Source organism: Topomyia yanbarensis, chromosome 3 (assembly GCF_030247195.1).
Source record: "Topomyia yanbarensis strain Yona2022 chromosome 3, ASM3024719v1, whole genome shotgun sequence".
Classification (NCBI taxonomy): domain Eukaryota; kingdom Metazoa; phylum Arthropoda; class Insecta; order Diptera; family Culicidae; genus Topomyia; species Topomyia yanbarensis.
Window position 1 is genome coordinate 327,576,985 of NC_080672.1, and position 17,406 is coordinate 327,594,390.

The 17,406-nt window shown below is 36.8% G+C and overlaps 2 protein-coding genes across 3 annotated transcripts in view; one reads left to right on the forward strand and one right to left on the reverse strand.

The window, feature by feature from the left end:
• Positions 1 to 17,406, forward strand: part of LOC131693464 (mediator of RNA polymerase II transcription subunit 24) — a 207,415-nt gene that overhangs the window by 58,950 nt on the left and 131,059 nt on the right. The gene's annotated exons all lie outside the window — the stretch shown is intronic.
• LOC131693466 (G protein alpha i subunit) overlaps positions 1 to 17,406 on the reverse strand; it is a 67,532-nt gene that overhangs the window by 21,067 nt on the left and 29,059 nt on the right. For both annotated transcript variants that reach the window (XM_058981302.1, XM_058981301.1), the window contains exons 2-5: positions 7,159 to 7,343; positions 6,810 to 7,096; positions 6,656 to 6,750; positions 6,404 to 6,592 (exon numbers count right to left, since the gene is read on the reverse strand). In XM_058981302.1, coding sequence (XP_058837285.1) covers positions 6,404 to 6,592; positions 6,656 to 6,750; positions 6,810 to 7,096; positions 7,159 to 7,343 — 756 coding nt within the window. The remainder of the gene's footprint in view (positions 1 to 6,403; positions 6,593 to 6,655; positions 6,751 to 6,809; positions 7,097 to 7,158; positions 7,344 to 17,406) is intronic.

The window sequence follows — 17,406 nt, forward strand, 5'->3', positions numbered from 1 at the left end:
CAACCAGTAACGTGGGTGACGTCATGTGAACTGTCGAATATGAATTGCCAATTGCCATAGCTTAATTTAATACATGTAATAAATTATACGAAACTGCCTTGCAGGAATGGTTTCTGATAAAAATTCAGAAATTTTGGTTAATTACGACGGGCAAGGTTGTTGGAAACTGTTTCCCCATGAGTTGGCCGCCGATTTAACTTAATTTTCGGTTAAGATATCAACGATTTATCAAGTTTCAGAGCACGTTACAAATTTGATGGTCAATAATAGTAAATATAAATGCGGATTCTACTCGGCAGTGATTTGTTTTCCATGTGCAGATATAACACAATGCGTATGGTGCTACTTCAGATTCGAGTGATTCTACTATTCTTAGATGAGTCAAGGGTCCAGGTCGGGTGCCTAGAATTAAAAATCTTCAAGATCTTTGGTTGATTCTCCGTATTAGCAAGTTGGATTTGGATCGGGCTTCTCAAATTTTAAATTTTCGGGTTCGGGTCGGGTTCGGGTTTTCAAATTTTAAAATTCTCGGGTCGGGTCGGGTTCGGGTTTTACAAAATTTTCATTCTCGGGTACGGGTCGGGTTCGGGTTTTTAAGTTTTAAAATGTTCGGGCTCGGGTCGGGTTCGGGTTTTTCAAATTTTATAATTTCGGGCTCGGGTCGGGTTCGGGTTTTTAACTTTTCATGCGCTCGGGTTCGGGTCGGGTTCGGGTTCGAAAAAATCGAAACCCGACCATCTCTACATCACACCCTATTCACAGTCCATCCAGATACATGACATAACAAACAACGCAGGTGCGTTGCTTCTTCAAAGAGGGGAGGGAAGAATAATAGCGGGGTATGATAGACTTTTACACATAATCGACTTCACAAAATTTGACGTGTCTGTCGCAATAATTGAGAACATAATAAGTCAGATAAAAAATTCTACAGATTTTTCAGAAACAATTGTAACTAAATTAACTGAAATAAAGTTCATCCTTAGTACCTTGCACGATAGACCAAGAAATAAACGATCAACTAACATATTAGGAAGCATAATAAAAACGGTGACAGGGAATCTAGATGCTGAAGATATGAACATAATTAATTCTAATTTAGATAACCTCAGGAGAACAGAAAACGTATTAATCCAACAGAACAATAGACAAATAAAAATAAATTCCAAATTCGAAAATAGACTCAATATGATTACCGATGGTTTCAGAAACCAACAAAATGTACTTAATAAAATCATTGACAACGAAGATTATGTTATAACAGAAAATCATAAAATTCAACTAGACTCCCTTCTGAACACACTAAAATCAATTGAATATTGTATAATGTTAGCGAAACTAAATATTGTCAGTAAAACCATTTTCACACCAAAAGAAGTAGAAATAATAGCGCAGGAAATTAAAAACCAAGGCCTAGAAATCCACGATGCAGACGAAGCATTCAACTATCTGACAACAACCATCTTCTACAAGGGACCAACACTCATCATCAGCATCAACGCTCCACGCCTACTTTCTGAAAGATATAGAAAAGTCATCATCGAACCCCTACCACTCCTGAACCAAACCGTTAAGCTAACGCACAACACAGTTTTCATCAACCCGACACAAATACTTGCAGTAATTTCCAGATGTCAAGAATACAACAGAGTGACAATCTGCGAGAGGAAACAATTGATTGAAATCAGCGATGATCCTTGTGAAGCTCCACTTCTAAGAGGCCAACACGGAAAGTGCCATTTATCAGAAAAACCTCCGTCATCAGAAACAAGACCACTAACCCCAGGAACACTGTTGGTGATATCCGTTCACCAAGACGTACGCATCAACAGCACCTGCGGCATCAGCAATAGGACGTTAACCGGAATCCACTTGGTAACGTTTCATAATTGCTCACTCCACATTAGGAACGAGCTGTTCGAAAATTTTGAACTACGGTTCTATCAACCAACAATTTTGCCACTGCAATCAGGCAAAATACAAACTATGCAAATAGAGCGGCACGTAAACATATCAGAGCTACACCAACTCAACATAGCAAACAGAAACCGCCTCGAAATAGTTAACGTGGAACACCGACTTGGATTTTTATCGCTTAGCACAGCAGTTGTCCTCATTTTCGCATTGTTGATTTTTATACTTGTTAAATATTACCAGTTTACAAAAATAGAAAATTGCTCGGGACGAGCAATACTTGAAGCAGTTAAGCGCAAATCCGCCCTAACGACCATAAATGACAACTCAACCAAAAGCATCGTAGCAACACCCGAAATAGCTGAGCCAGCGTCGCGTACGTGGAACACGCGCGAACGACCAAACATCAGACCATCATGGGAGCCACCGTTACCAGGTGCAAGATCAGCAGTTCTAGGAATCAAGCTAGGGACTCAGGTGTTCGATAAACATTGAATAAATCAGTCTTTAGTGTGCTGTCGAGTAGGTAAGTTCGGTTTTACTTTTTAAAAAGAAACTTTCCAAAGCAGAGGCTTTCACTTATATAAAAAAGTTCGATGTCGAAATAGTGATCAAACGGTATCTCCCTTTACTTCGGTTACACGGCGAGGATTACACTCAGGTTTTTTACGCTGGGGATACAAGCCGCGTAAATGAAATCCGCGTAAATGAAAACCGTGTAAAATTCAAAATCCGCGTAAATGAAAACCGCGTAAATTTCAAAATCCGCGTAAATGAAAACCGCGTAAATGAAGACCGTGTAAATTTAAGAATTCGCGTTGATGGGAACCTCGTTAATGGATACCGCGTAAATTAAAAAATCCACGTAAATGAAAACCGCGGAAATTTCAAAATCCGCGTAAAAAAACCGGGTATAAAAACCGCGCAAAAAAGCCTGAGTATATTTCTCTCTTTGAGGGGTTACATACCTTTTGGAGCGAGAAATGCCAAGAAAGTTTGAATTTGCGCAAAGGCATAAAGCAATGATTTAATTACATCAAAGTTATAGCATTTGGTACTACATTTTTCAGTGAAATAAATAAGCATAGGTTTATAAAAATATATTGATAATGGCATTTTCCACAAAACCATTTTTGGAAAAAAACGACATTTCGGGAAAATCGAGTTCAAAATTTCAAGTTGCCACTGCTCTTGGTAGACGAAGTGCGCTTGGAAGTGCTGTAACCAAGGCCGTAGATAGAAAATGCGGGCCCGGGGGTCCAACGTACGGGCCTCCCACCACTGTATATTGCCCGTGCATCACAAAGTTAAAGTTTGAAATTCATTGTACTTACTGATATTATGTACCCATTTTACACTGAAATTATATTGTTATGTACCAGTTTTTAGCTCTAGTAGTAGTTTGTAGTGCCAATGACGGTAAAAACGGAGGGCTGTTAATACTTTATAGTATTTTGAATACGTCTTCGTACGTTTTTATGACTTTGAAGAGGAATTTTTCGTCAATAGTATTAGTAAATATAAAGAAATGGAAAGATTAAAAATGTTGTACATAATTCCAAAAATTTTAAACATCTAAACAAAAAAAAATCAAAAATTCCCTTTGTTCAATTGTACAAAAAACAAAATAAAGAAAAAAAAATTATATTGAAAGTGTGTACAGAAAAACTAAAAATCACAAAATCAACCTCATAAATAAATTAAAGTCAATTGTCAAAAAATGTATAATCGAAAACGAAAACCAAAACAAAACCTGTAAGAACCGATAAAAGAAAACAGGAAACTAGACAATCAAATTGTAAAGATCAAATAAGTCGAACATTGTTGAACAAATGGTGAAAATTACAGCGGCAGTAAACGGCAGATGTTGAAAAATTTTGAGAATCAATGAAAATGAAAAAAAAAAAACTAAAAAATACGAACATTGATATAAAATAAAAATGCATAAAACTGAAAAGCTCGAAAATAATAAAATATATTCTACATTAAAAACAAGAAATATTTAAAGCAATAGAAAAAGTGAATAATGCGTTAAGAATGCATAAAAGTAGAGGAATAGATATAAGTGACAAAAATAAAATAAACATGAAGAAATTTAAAAAAATGAATTGAACAAAAACGGACAAAATGGAAAACAAAAAATAGTATAAAACTGAAATGGTATGCCATAAAATCACACAAAATTGAAAAAAAACAAGAAGAAATTGAAAAAATAGATTAGATTATTTAAATAATGGAAAACAACATTAGAAATGAAACTTGACAGAAATTCAAACAACAGCCTAAACGTAAAACGGAGAAAAAATGCGCATAATGGCAAAACAATCTGTTTTCTAGAAAAATAAAAAAAATGAAAAAACAAACTTATTGGAAAATAGCCAACAGAAAAAAGCACTTTCAAAATAGGTTATATGGAAAAATGAAGAATAACAAAAATGAACAAAATGAAAGATTAAGGAACATTTGTAAAAAATAAAAAATATATAATAAATTAGCAATGAGAAAAAATAAAACTACGGGAAACGGAAAGCTAAAAACTAGAAAGCATGTACCAAAATATGAGAAATGTAGATAAAGGAACAATGAGACATTTTGGAATGAATTTAAAAAAAATTCAAAAATATATAGATAAAAAAGAAAATAGAAAAAGGGAATGATAAGAATGAATGGAACTAATAGACTAATTTTTGATGTTTGATGGAATGACAAAAGAAACAAATGAAAAAGCAGGGTATTAAAATATGAAACAACAGAAAATATAAAATAGAATGGAAAAATTGCAAATAAAATGGAAAAACTCAGCAATGACTAAAAATTAAGGTAAGTGGTATGGATAAAAATGCAAAAATAAACAGCGTGAAAAGCAGGATAAAATAAAAATATGGTAACAATGGAAATAGATAAAAAAGCAGAATGTTGAAATTGCAGATATACCACGACTTGCAGCCTTCATCAGTATTTGTATCAATATGCGAAAGACATCAAAAAAGAAAAGTGTTTAATATAACATTCCACTAAGTCGCTCAAAAACAGTACTTTTTAAAATGCTGAAAAAAATTGATCAACGAAATTTTAACAAAATTTTAAAAAGTTCTTGTAAAAATGAGGAAAATAGCGAAACATGGATACAAATAAGGGTTGTGGTTGGATTTTACGCTATGCTGGTTTCGAAAACATTCATAAAAGCTAAATAGGCTCTGCTTTATTTCTTATGTAGTTTGTAGCACAAAATATATCATATATTCTTCACATTCACCGCAGAGTGTAATGTTGTGGTAGACCATTTAGATGTATTTTTTTGCATTTGTGAAGAGTTTTGTTGATTTAGTGGAGGCAGTACTTCACATCCTTGAATATCTGCAAAAAATCAAAAAGCACCAGCCACTCTCGCTGTGAAGGATAACCCAAGCGAACTGTGCTCTGCTCTACAGTAAACAAACGCAGGGCGTAAAATCACACTTCAGTGTCTTTCAAGAATCTTTGTGAGGAGCATATAATCCGTTGATCCATTGAAGTGAACGTCCTGTGGGGTAAAGTGAATCTGAACCCAAATGGTGGTGAGCACTTTTTAAATATATTGGCCAAAACCGAGAGGGGCCCTACTTATCGATTGCAACCTGAGAATGATGTTTATGATGACTTTGTGCTAGACGATTTACAAAATGATGCTGAGAGTTCCTGATGAGGAAAAAATTGCAAAATAATCCACTGGATTCATCCGGGCGAAATCCGAATTACATGAACAAAGACCCGGAATTTGCCTCAAAAACACCGGCCACCCTAAATAGAAGGTTGAGAAGTTTTCTTTTTCTTTCTAATTACTTGTGATAATTGCTCAGCAGTTGCGAAGACATAACAATAAATTAAAAAAATCGATTTCATATTGTCGAAATTTGAAGACAACCTCATGACTTCTAATCAAATCATTATTTTTTTATCTATAACAAGTCTGATCTATTTTTTTCGATTATAGAAATTTTAATCTTAGGGCCATTCACTTCTTCATTCAAGTTAGAAAATTTTCTTTAAAAATTCTCCATTCCTATGTGCGAGGTTAGGAATCGAACCCAGATGAGCTGCGTACATGGCAGTCGATGTACCAACTACGCTATGCCCGCCCTGGTCTGATCTTCTAATTGGGTACAAATACATATATTTGATATCCAATATGCAGTAGTTTTTACAAAATCATACACAAGATATTGAATTTTTTATTAAGGTATTGACCAAAATTTTAGTTTCCGTTAAAAATCCGGGCCCCCTTCAAAACTGCGGGCCCGGGGGAAACACCCCGTCCCCACCCTCCTCTCGGCGGCCCTGGCTGTAACTTTCGATCTATTTCTCGGATCTCTATAAAAACTTGGGAGAATATTCTCAAGCAGTTGTGCTTTCAGATAAAGCAAGAAAAAAAATCGATTTTTTTAAAAATAAAAAGGTATGTAACTCCTTAACTCGCCAAACCCCGTCACCATTCGTATGTAACACTCACCACTATATTCGGGGAAGCATATTGTGAGCGGTGATCGGGTGATCTTCTCCTCGAACAGATCCTTCTTGTTCAAAAACAGTATAATGGAAGTGTCCACGAACCACTTCGAGTTGCATATCGAATCGAACAGTTTCATCGATTCAATCATTCTGTTCATCTCTTCGTCTTCTGCTAGCACTAGATCGTACCCTACAAAATAAAATCGGATTGAAAATTCCTCCCGGGAAATCGCACTAAATGAGATTAACCAACCTGACAGGGCAACGCAGAAAATTATTGCCGTTACTCCCTCAAAACAGTGTATCCATTTCTTTCGCTCCGATCGCTGACCACCCACGTCAAACATTCTGATAAAGATAAAAATAGCTAGAGACATGGCACGGATGGAAGTCGGACGTAAACTTACTTGAAGTGTATACCCTTAAAACTAAAGTGCGTTTCGACGATACCGGTCGTCTTGACTCGTGTCCGCAGCACATCCTGCTGAGTGGGGATATAGTTTGGCTGTGAGATCCGGTCCAACGAGTTCAGGTAGTATGCAGCGGAATCATTCAGCTGATATTCGCGTGATCGCGAGAAGCACATCTGCACTCCCAGATCGGTCCAGAGTTTTTTCATGAGCGATACCAGTTCGGGCGTCAGTTCGCCTTCCTCGGTGGCCGAAGCGTATGTGAAGAACTGGCGGGCAATGTCCTGCAAAAAAAAAATAATTGTCACCTCATATCCGATCAACGCACTTTTGATTTATTACTTACTGTCTTACTGGCGTCGGCAAAGTCAATCCTCAGCTGACCCATCGCTCGGATGATTGCCATCAGGCTCTGAATTGTGTTGCTGTACACCACCGGTCGGTACTGTTCGCATTCTTCCTGTGAGTAGCCCGTTTCGTGGATAATTTTCATCTGTTTGACAATGGTTGATTTGCCAGATTCGCCAGCTCCTGTAAGAGGTCAAGCGTGGAACGGATTCGATTAGTGAATGAACGGTGGCGATTGTTTCGTTATCAAGGTTGCAGCGAAATGATCCCGAGAATGCAAATCGTTGACCACTACACTACAGCAGTGTTTATAATCGCAAATCAGTACCACGTTATGTCTATCTGCTTGGGATTGGCTTCCTACGGTTGCATAGGCGCTTTGGTGCTGTTCTAATTGAAGTCGAAAGAAAAATGAACTTTTTGTAAGGAGAGCATAATCATTTAATTTTAAATTGGTTGTTGTCACAAACATTAAGTTCACTGTTATTTGGAATATTGTTGTTATTTATTGCGACTTTAAACCCACAATTATTGCCATTGATGAATTGTCTCACTTAGATTCTTGGATTCGATTCCCGAACTGGAGATATATATTCAAATATGTATGCTAAACCTAGAGACATTCCCTTAAAGACTAAATAATAATAAAAATTAATATCAAATCCAATATTACCCTAAAATATAGGGTGTAGCCTGCGATAATATATTTTAGCAGGTAGAATACAAGAACAGTCAAAGCTAGAGGCAATCAAATCTAGTGATTTGCCTGATACTAGCTTTTAATCAAATAGAAGATCGAAAGTCGCATCGTTGGTTCGTGGAACGTACAGATGTCACCAACAACATCGTGAACTCGGCATTCAAAAATTGAAACACATGCGATGGGCGATTATTAATGGACACCTGGAATGGTGCTCGGAAATTACTCACATTTGTAATTAATGTGCTACCGATAAAGCCGTCTGGTTGGTTATTTGTAGGGGGAAAACGGAGTATTTTTAGATTGCAAGTTTATAGCTTTACACACAACCCTATAACATCATCGGCTAACGTGTGCTGTCCGACCACACAAAACAAATGCACTTTATCAGTGCTATTCATATCGCACCCCACAATTGAGTTGATTAGTGACATTGATATTATTGCCGTGCAGTGAAAATAAGGCTTAATCAAAATTTTTACTGCAGTCGGATAACTGTATACTCCCTATAGGTAGTTTTTTTCCTTATAAATCAGTTATTGACTAGGTTTACCAGAAGAAATAAGCTTGTTGGGTTGCTAAAATCAAATCTCAATTATTTTTTGTCTGTATTCACTTTCCGGAAAAGCTGTACCGATTTTTTCCGATCAATTGAAATGAAATTTGATTATAAAATTACTAGTTTTTGCTGTAATTATCACTAAAAATTCGCCTACTAGTAATAATTTGTTTCAGAAATCCAATATTCCGCTGAAAGAAAGTTAATTACTCATTCAAATCAATAAAATTATTGTCAAGTCAACGAATTGAAGTTGAGGAGTTCTTCAATATTGGGCTTTCTACATTGTTAATGTGGTAGCTTGACCAAGCTGTGGGTTTTTAAAAAATGTAAAAATAAAAATAAAAACTCTGCAATGCCAATCCATCGACCCTTGTTGACGCACTTTCCTATTGCGTTTTGGGTTCTTCTTCTTGGCTGTTATTAATATAGATGGGCGGGTATGGAATTTTTCGTACCCGGACACGACTCGAACCCGAATATTATAAAAATACAAAGCCCGAACCCGACCCGTACCCGGGCATGAAAAAGAATCCGAACCCGACCCGAACCCTACCCATCCGCACCCGCATTAAAAAAATTAAAAACCGTTCCCGACCCGATCCCGATTTTCAATCAATAAATTTAACCTACTTGATTCAAAGGAGTAGGGAAACCCAAAGGCTAGATAGCGGTATTTTCATTTTTTAAGGAAATTCGCTTATTACGTTCGAAAACTGTCACCCATGAATTCTACAAACAAAATGAAATGCAACATATGAAAACATATTTTACATAATTTGAGGTAAAAAATGAGAGACAGTGCTATGTGCCTAATACAAACGAAGAAAAAGGAACTCCGCCAAATTTCGCCTTCCTCGAACTAGGCCTAGGATCTCCTATTATTACACTAGTTTACAAAATAAAATAAAAAATTCTGAACATCAATACCACCATTTTCGATGGAAAATTGTTTGCTAAATTCGAACAAGAAGTTCATAAAAAATTATAGTAGAACAGTTTTCGAGATAGAGTAAAAAGAATAATTTCTTTTTTGAAATAAAAAATGCGTTCAGTGAAATTCAAATATCTTAAGATATAGCGCACCGATATGAAATATTATTATGTTAAAATAAACGTAAAGATATGTACTTTTGGTCTTCTCAACAATTTGTTTTAGCGCGACTAATAACTCTGACGTTATTTACGAGGGGAAAATATTCGACCACATTTATCCAAATGATTGAAAACTTCAGCTGCGTAAAGGGATAAATCATCAACAAATGGTATTAAATTATAAGCATTATATTTACACGTGTCATACACATTCGGATATGTACTGAATTCATTGTAAACTGCACGCTCCACTGCGCCCGAATCGGAAATTTACGACGGGGCAAAATGTGAAATGCTCTCACTATCTTCACGAATGGTGGCTTATCTCCCTTTTTTGTCACGTTTTGTTCTACTAACAATTTATTCTACGTTAATAGAATGTTTAGAAGTTTGTAATTTGAAATTATACTGGATTCGCATAGGCATTTACGACTTATCGATTTCACTGCACTGGTCCCCAAAACCTCTATATTAAAATGCATTGCAGAAGTGTTACGTGCGTGCGCAAGTTACAAAATATTTTAAGTTCTTCAAGGATAAAAAACAAGTTCAAAAATAATGAATGACTGCTTAGCCGAAAGAAATCCAACAAGAATACATTATTTTGAACTTCATATTTTAAGGTTTTAAAATTAAATTTAGTTTTGTACGAACTGCTAGATGTTCTAGGAAGGAAAAGAAATTATTAGTTTTACAAATAATTAGTTTTACAATACTCAACGTATGTGCTGGTATGCAGTAAAGTTTGTATTATCATTACACAAAACATATTCCTGCAGCTAGACTTTCAAGATATGAAACTTTATGACGTGTGAGGGTTGAGTTTACAACGAATTTTGTATCATAAACGTGTTATTTTCTGTATAACCCGTGTAAATATTACACGCAGTAATGTATACCAATCATTCAATGACTTATCACTTCAATGAGCCTGAAATTATTGTTATTGTTGAATATTACCACAACTCAAAATCTTTCATAATTCTTCATCTTTTTAACGGTGTTCTAATAGAGAACCCTTCATATTTTATGAAACGAGCCCTAGAAAAAATGGAGACGGTTCAATAAATTGACCCAGAGAAACTCAAAAAATTCCTATTTAAAAAAATGAATAACTTTCGCAATTTTCATCTGATTCAAAAAACAAGTGTTTATTTTCATTGGTTGTTAGCAAGCTCTCAGTTTCCCTCAAAAAATAATTTTTTTATTGCTTTATCTTGCCCAAAATTTCGACCAAACGCTCAATTTTCTAAAGACGAGGAAAAAATAAGAAAAAATTAAAAAACTCGAAATATGGTCAGAACCATTAGTAGCACTAAAACAGAATACTCGGATAACCAAAAATACATACAATTAACCTTAATTAAACATAATAATATTCCATGTCGATGCGCTATAACCGAAGATATTTGGGTTTTACTAAACGTAGATTTCATTTTAATCACTCTGACTAGAAAACTGTTCTACGGTAAAATTTTTGGACTTCAATTTTGGATTCAGTATACGATTTTACATTGAAAATCACCATCAGTTTATTGAGTTCAGAAATGCTGTAAACTAGTGTTATCTTTCGGCATAAATCTTTACATGTGAACGAAACCAAAAATACCACGGTCTAGATTCCTCTCGGCAACAGCATTTGACATGAAAGCTGCAACTAATCACGATGTATTTAGTGAGATGCGAGGACATTTTTTACGAAACTATTTGACTTAAAATCGGGGTATATTTCAGTATATATGGAGCTTCTTTTAGTAAATTTTCGATAAGATCAATTCTTCCAAAAAACATCTAAACAAACATCTTTTTTTTCTAAACACGCTCAACTAAATTTATTAAGTGATCTTACAATTGAAAAAGGTACAATTCTCGACAAACATATGATTACGGCCTAAAAGCCAACTGTCAAAATCCACTTTGAATGGAAATTCCAGCCAAACCGTTACTAGTCGAACACAGTTCACAACAGTTTATGAAAGAGAAAACTTTTCTCTTTCGTTTACTACCAACATCTGTGAATGGCGTGTAACGGTTTGTCCGGAATTTCCATTCAAAGTGGATTTTGACAGTTGGCTTTTAGGCCGTAATCATATGTTTGTCGAGAATTTATCTGCTTATTTTTGATTAATCGGAATAATCTTGTGTATCAATAAATTTTGTAGTAACGCTATACATTTTTGTCAATAAAACCATAAAAAATCTAATTTTTTTATGTTTGATGGTTAATTTAGACTATTTTCCTTGAACAGGTCGATAGAAGTCACACAATACATATCTTTCCTATACACTTGTTTTTCTTTTTGATTGTTGGAAAGATGAAGGAAATTTACAACATTAATAGGGATCATCCATAAATGGCGTAGCATTTTTTGAGTGGTTTTTAATACCCCCCTTCCCCATCGTAGCATTTCGTCACAAACCTCTACATTAGGGTGGGGCATTATTACATGGAAAAACGTAATCATACCCACATCAACCGAGCACAGCACTTTTTTGGTTCCATTTGGGGTCCCAAACAACTGTGCAAAATTTGGTGTCGATTGGTTTTGACCCGGCGTAGCGCATTGCGTTTGAAATTTGTATGGAAATTAGTATGGGAAAACCTACTTTTTTGGAGTTTCAATTCTACAGACTACAATTCTTCCTGCAGTATGTTAACAAATAGATAGAAGTATAGTCCAGGATATGGTGAACAACTTTACCAAAGAATGTATGGTGTTAGACGGTCTCTAAAACAAGTTATAGCTGTTCAAAGTTAGGTCGAATTAAATGCCAAAAATCATTTTTTTGCCAACACTGCAGGTGTACCAATGCTATTTCACATAGCATACCAAAATAACATCATATATTTTAAATTTACCACATTGGTATGTTTAGATGAATTTTCAAAAGCCTTAGCACAATTTCATAGGCGTAGGTAGTTTAGCAATAGGGCGAGTGAGGGGAGACGACGGGGGCGAGCTTTAATATATAGAAATTCGAACTGAAATAACTGAAATATTATCGAGTTGGAATGTTCAGATGAATTATTTTAAAATATTTGCACAATGTCCTGTGTATAATAGTAACGATGAAACGAAACATACTGTATCCCTTTGCATTGACTTATATCAATAGAGGTAAAGTTACAGACTGAATAAACTGTTGGCAAAGAAAATGATTTTTGGCAATTAATTCGATCTATCGAACTTTGAACAGCTATAACTTGTTTTAGAGAAATTCTAACACCATATATCATTCAGCAAAGTTATTCAGCATATCCTGGACTACACTTCTATCTATTTGTTGACATACTGTAGGAAGAATTGTAGTCTGTAGAATTGAAACTGCAAAAAAGTAGGTTTTCCTATACTAATTTCCATACAAATTTCAAACGCAATGCGCTACGCCGTGTCAAAACCAATCGACCCCAAATTTTGCACAGTTGTTTGGGACCCAAATGGAACCAAAAAAGTGCTGTTCTGAAAAAACGATCATTTTGCCCACCCTACTCTACATACCCCCTGGTAATTACGTAGCTTAACAGTAACCCTACCCCCCCTTTACCCCGCAAAAAATAAAAAAAAATAAAAAACGTAAGGTTGTCGTGACATCAGGTCAACTCCTATTCCCCTTTAAAAAGCTACGTAGCATGACATGACCCCCTACCTCCCTGTCGTCATACATCATCACAAAATACAAAACTCCCCCTCCCCCATATAATGCTACGTCATTTATGGATGGTCCCATACTTCAAAAATGCTCGAAGAACTTCATAAAAAGCAATGTTTCCCTATTTAATAGTACAGTAAAATTTAGATTATGAACTTCCAGTTCAAAATCTATGGATAGTCCCGTTCATTCGATACACGCTGATCTATAGGACGACTGTATGTCAAAATGGGAATACAACGCTTGTTTTAATATTTTTCTACGAGGATAAATTATCACTTTCTGATATTGGCAGGAAAAGGTCATCCAAACATTCATAAACATTTAAACGGGTATATGCGAAATATTTCGTAAAAACCCGACCCGACCCGTACCCGGAATAAAATTTTTTTCATGTACCCGACCCGACCCGTACCCGGTGATAACAAAACCTGAACCCGCCCCGATTAATACGAGTGCGGGTTCGGGTCGGGTATCGGGTAAAAATACCCGTACCCGCCCATCTCTAGTGATTAACTATGTTGTCCAATTTGGGGGTCAGTCGATTTATCTTTTATCGCGTTATCATTCAAGTGCATGTCGTCATCGCTACTACCTACTACCTTTGTGTTCACAACCGGATGATGTTGGTTTCTTGCTCTTATGGCCTGCTATTATCGATTCGACTTCTTCGTCGATTGCTTCTTTGTTGGTGGTACTGGTTGTAGGATTGGAGATACTAGTCGCAATCGTTGCTGAGTGAGTGCGAGTAAGTAGTAGTGCTATTTCTTTTATTTTCCTTACATGAGTTATTGGCATTTGCTCCATCAATGCCATTCCATTATGATACAAGTCCTCTCATGCAAATTTTAACCCTCTGACGCGCGCGCCAAATTTTGTAACACAAGCACTCGCGCATTTTACTTTATACAACACAGATAGTCTTTAGAATTCCTCGTGATCCATATTATTTGGAGCACTACTTTCTTCTGCATGCTTGGGCAGTAGATTATGACCTTTTTTCGATGGACGAATGAATATGCCCCAAATCTGCCACCAGGTGGCGCTAGTGAGCATTATTTTTTTCGATCTACTGTATCTAAAGTTTCTGATTTTTCAGCTTGGGATATCCCCAAGTAACAATTGAAGCTTTATAGCGCGCTTCAAGTGCAATCTAAGTTTTATGAGTGGTCATAAAACTATCATAAAACCTCAATTGTTACTAGGAATGTGTCTTCGGAAATGTTGTTCTGGAGATCAAATCCTACGAGGGGTTATGCAAAATAGTCCGTGATTATGCCACAAGGTGGCGCTGGAGAGCATGTTATGTTTGGCCTACTGTATCTCTAGTTAGCCGGACGGTGTTTCCTACACAAGAGATAAAAACCTACTAAGTAATACGCTGAAAAGTTTAGGATTTTGTCACTAGATAGCGATAGCGAACATTCACATTTATTATTTCTGAATCTCAACTTTTCGACTATTAAGAAGTGCAGTGTCTTTGCCAGGGTTATTGATTCAAGAAGTTTGAAATTCTGGCACCAGGCGAAACCTGTGATAGGATGTACGATGCGGAAAGAGTAAATGTCACCGCGAATTGGACCTTTCTTGACAATTTTCATTAACCTCGCAGTCCTAGTATCCTGACTACATCCAAAGCGTCATATGAATATTTTTTGAAGATTTTATTCAGATAAATTTAGCTACCAAATAAGTAAGAGACACGGATACACGTAAAATTGTTTTATTCTATTCAAAAGTTATAATCAATATTATCCTACACAGTATGATAGTATAATTCGTATCATTAGTGTGCTATACGGTTTTCGGTTCAAATCAGTACGTGGAATAAATTGAAGAGTGGTGAGTGGTGTTACACAAATGGTGCACAGGAGTTTTACGACTTCCAAATCTAAATTTCTAAATTAAAGTTAGTTGAGTAATAACGAATAACGTCATCTGACAATTAAGTTAGTTTATTTTCGCAATATCATCGATTTATTCTTTCCTTTAGTGACATTTACCATGTTCGGTTTTAGTTCGAAGGAAAGTAAAAACAACGACCTTACAAAGAGTCAGAAATTTGGGATACAGTCGGCAGGTACGATATACCACCACGAAGGTTTTGATCTCGTGAGTAACTTTACCGAAAGCATCGACCCGCTAAAAAAAATCACGATATTGAGCTACATTAGGTCAAACAGCTGATTTGCTCGGTAGCGCCGCCTAATGGTAGTATTCTGAAACATTCACTTTACCACCTAATAGGGTTTGATTTGCTTAGCAACTTCGTCGAAGACGATTGGATCTTGAGATACAGCAAGCTGAAAAAATAACGTACTCACTGGCGCCACCTAGCGGCAGAATTTTATTTCAAAGTATTTGATCTTCCATGGGCTAACTTTTGATCTTTTGAATAAGTTTGCCGAAGAAAGTTACTCTCTACATGATCGAGATCACGAGATATGTTGAACGGAATGTTATTTTGTTGAATTTCCCGTATTACGCGTTCTATTGATCTGGTTTTAACAAACAATTTCAGATTTTACTGTTGCACTTGGGGTACGTCAGTGTACAACAATGATTATATCATGCATAGAACATGTTAACTGACGAATACATCGTGGTTTGGCTTTGGTAAATGTCTTTTTTTCAAGAATTGTCCTACTCGTGCTGTAGAGCTAGGTTATCGGAAGGGCTCCCCGTCAGAATTACACATTACAATTGGAGACGAGACGGGTAATGTCACCCACTAAAATACTGCTTAAAACCAATGGTGCCGTGATTCTGAATGTAATATTCATTGAGCGGGGTTAGAGACTTCGCGGTCGCTTGTATACTCGCGAAGAGCTCGAGCGTGTACGTAACTGCGCGTGTAGAAATTCTTTTTTCTAACCATGCGATTTTCGCATATACGCGTGTGTTCTTGGATGATCGCGTGCAAACCGTGAATCTAATACTTAATTTTCGGTGTACGGTTCAAATGCTAGAAAAAAGAGATCTTCCATATCATCAGAGTTCCTGGCCATGTCGCCATGAAAGGTGTTGTCTAATTTTTTGATTGGTCCAACTGATTGTATGGACATAAGTTGCTAGAACGGAGTGCAATGATTTCCGGACGTAACCGATGTATGATCGCGCGAACGCAAATATTTTTAGGTTCGCGATTGAGACCGCGTTTAAAACTTCGCAAGTACTGAAATGATCACCTTATTACCAGTGTGTTATCAAGTTTGCGCGATCGCGGGCGTAGGTGTGCGTGGTTGATCGCGAAGGCCTTTAGCATTCGTATGTTAACGTATTTGTCGTGTGTGCTCGCGTGTGTCTGGCTTTGCGTGTACCGAGAAAAGAGACTTCCGGGGGTGACCGATTCATGACCGCGCGAGTGCGGGAGTACTTAGTTTCACGGTTGAGACAGCGTTTGAAAATTTATGCAAATTTATTATACTGAGACGTTTACCTTATCACCGGAATGTTATCATGTTGTGTAATTGCGTGAATGATCGCGAAGGGCTCAAGCATTTGTATGTCAACGTGTTTGTCGCGTGTATAATTTGGTTTTCTTTTATCGCCATGTAACGTGCTGTTTAGTGGATATGAGCGTCATTTTCTGGTTTGGCCCACCTGAAGGTATTGTACCTATGTTATTATGGCCGAGGTTAGGGACTTTCGGACGTAACCGATTCATGATCACGCGAACACGGTTTGTATGTTCACTCCTGACACCGCGTTTGTGAGTTTACAAGTGCTAAAACGTTCACTTAGTCACCGGGGTGTTATCCTGTTTGCGAAATCGCGGGCGTAGCTGTGCGTGGATGATTGCGAACGACTCGAGCGTTTGTATGTTAGTTTTTGTCGCGTGTGCTAGTGTGAATGCAACTTCGCGTGTATACATTAATTTTTTAGGACCGTGTGGCCATTCGCATGTTCGGGCGTTCTTGAATTATAGCGCGGACCATGAACTTGATACTTAATTTTAGTGTATGGTTCAGATGCTAGAAGAGAGTGAGTTCTTCCATTTCACTGGAGCTCCGGTCATGTAGACATAGAACGTGTTGTCTAGTGAATATGAGCGTCATTGTAATTGGTCCAACTGACGACATGAGGATGCTAGGAGCGAGGGTAGAGATTTCTGGACGTGACCGATTAATGATCGCGCGAGCGGTGGTTTAATGCTTGAGACCGCGTGAGTAAGTTTATAGGCGCTACAGCGTTCACTTAATTACCGGGGTGTTATAATGTTGGCGAAATCGCGGGCGTAA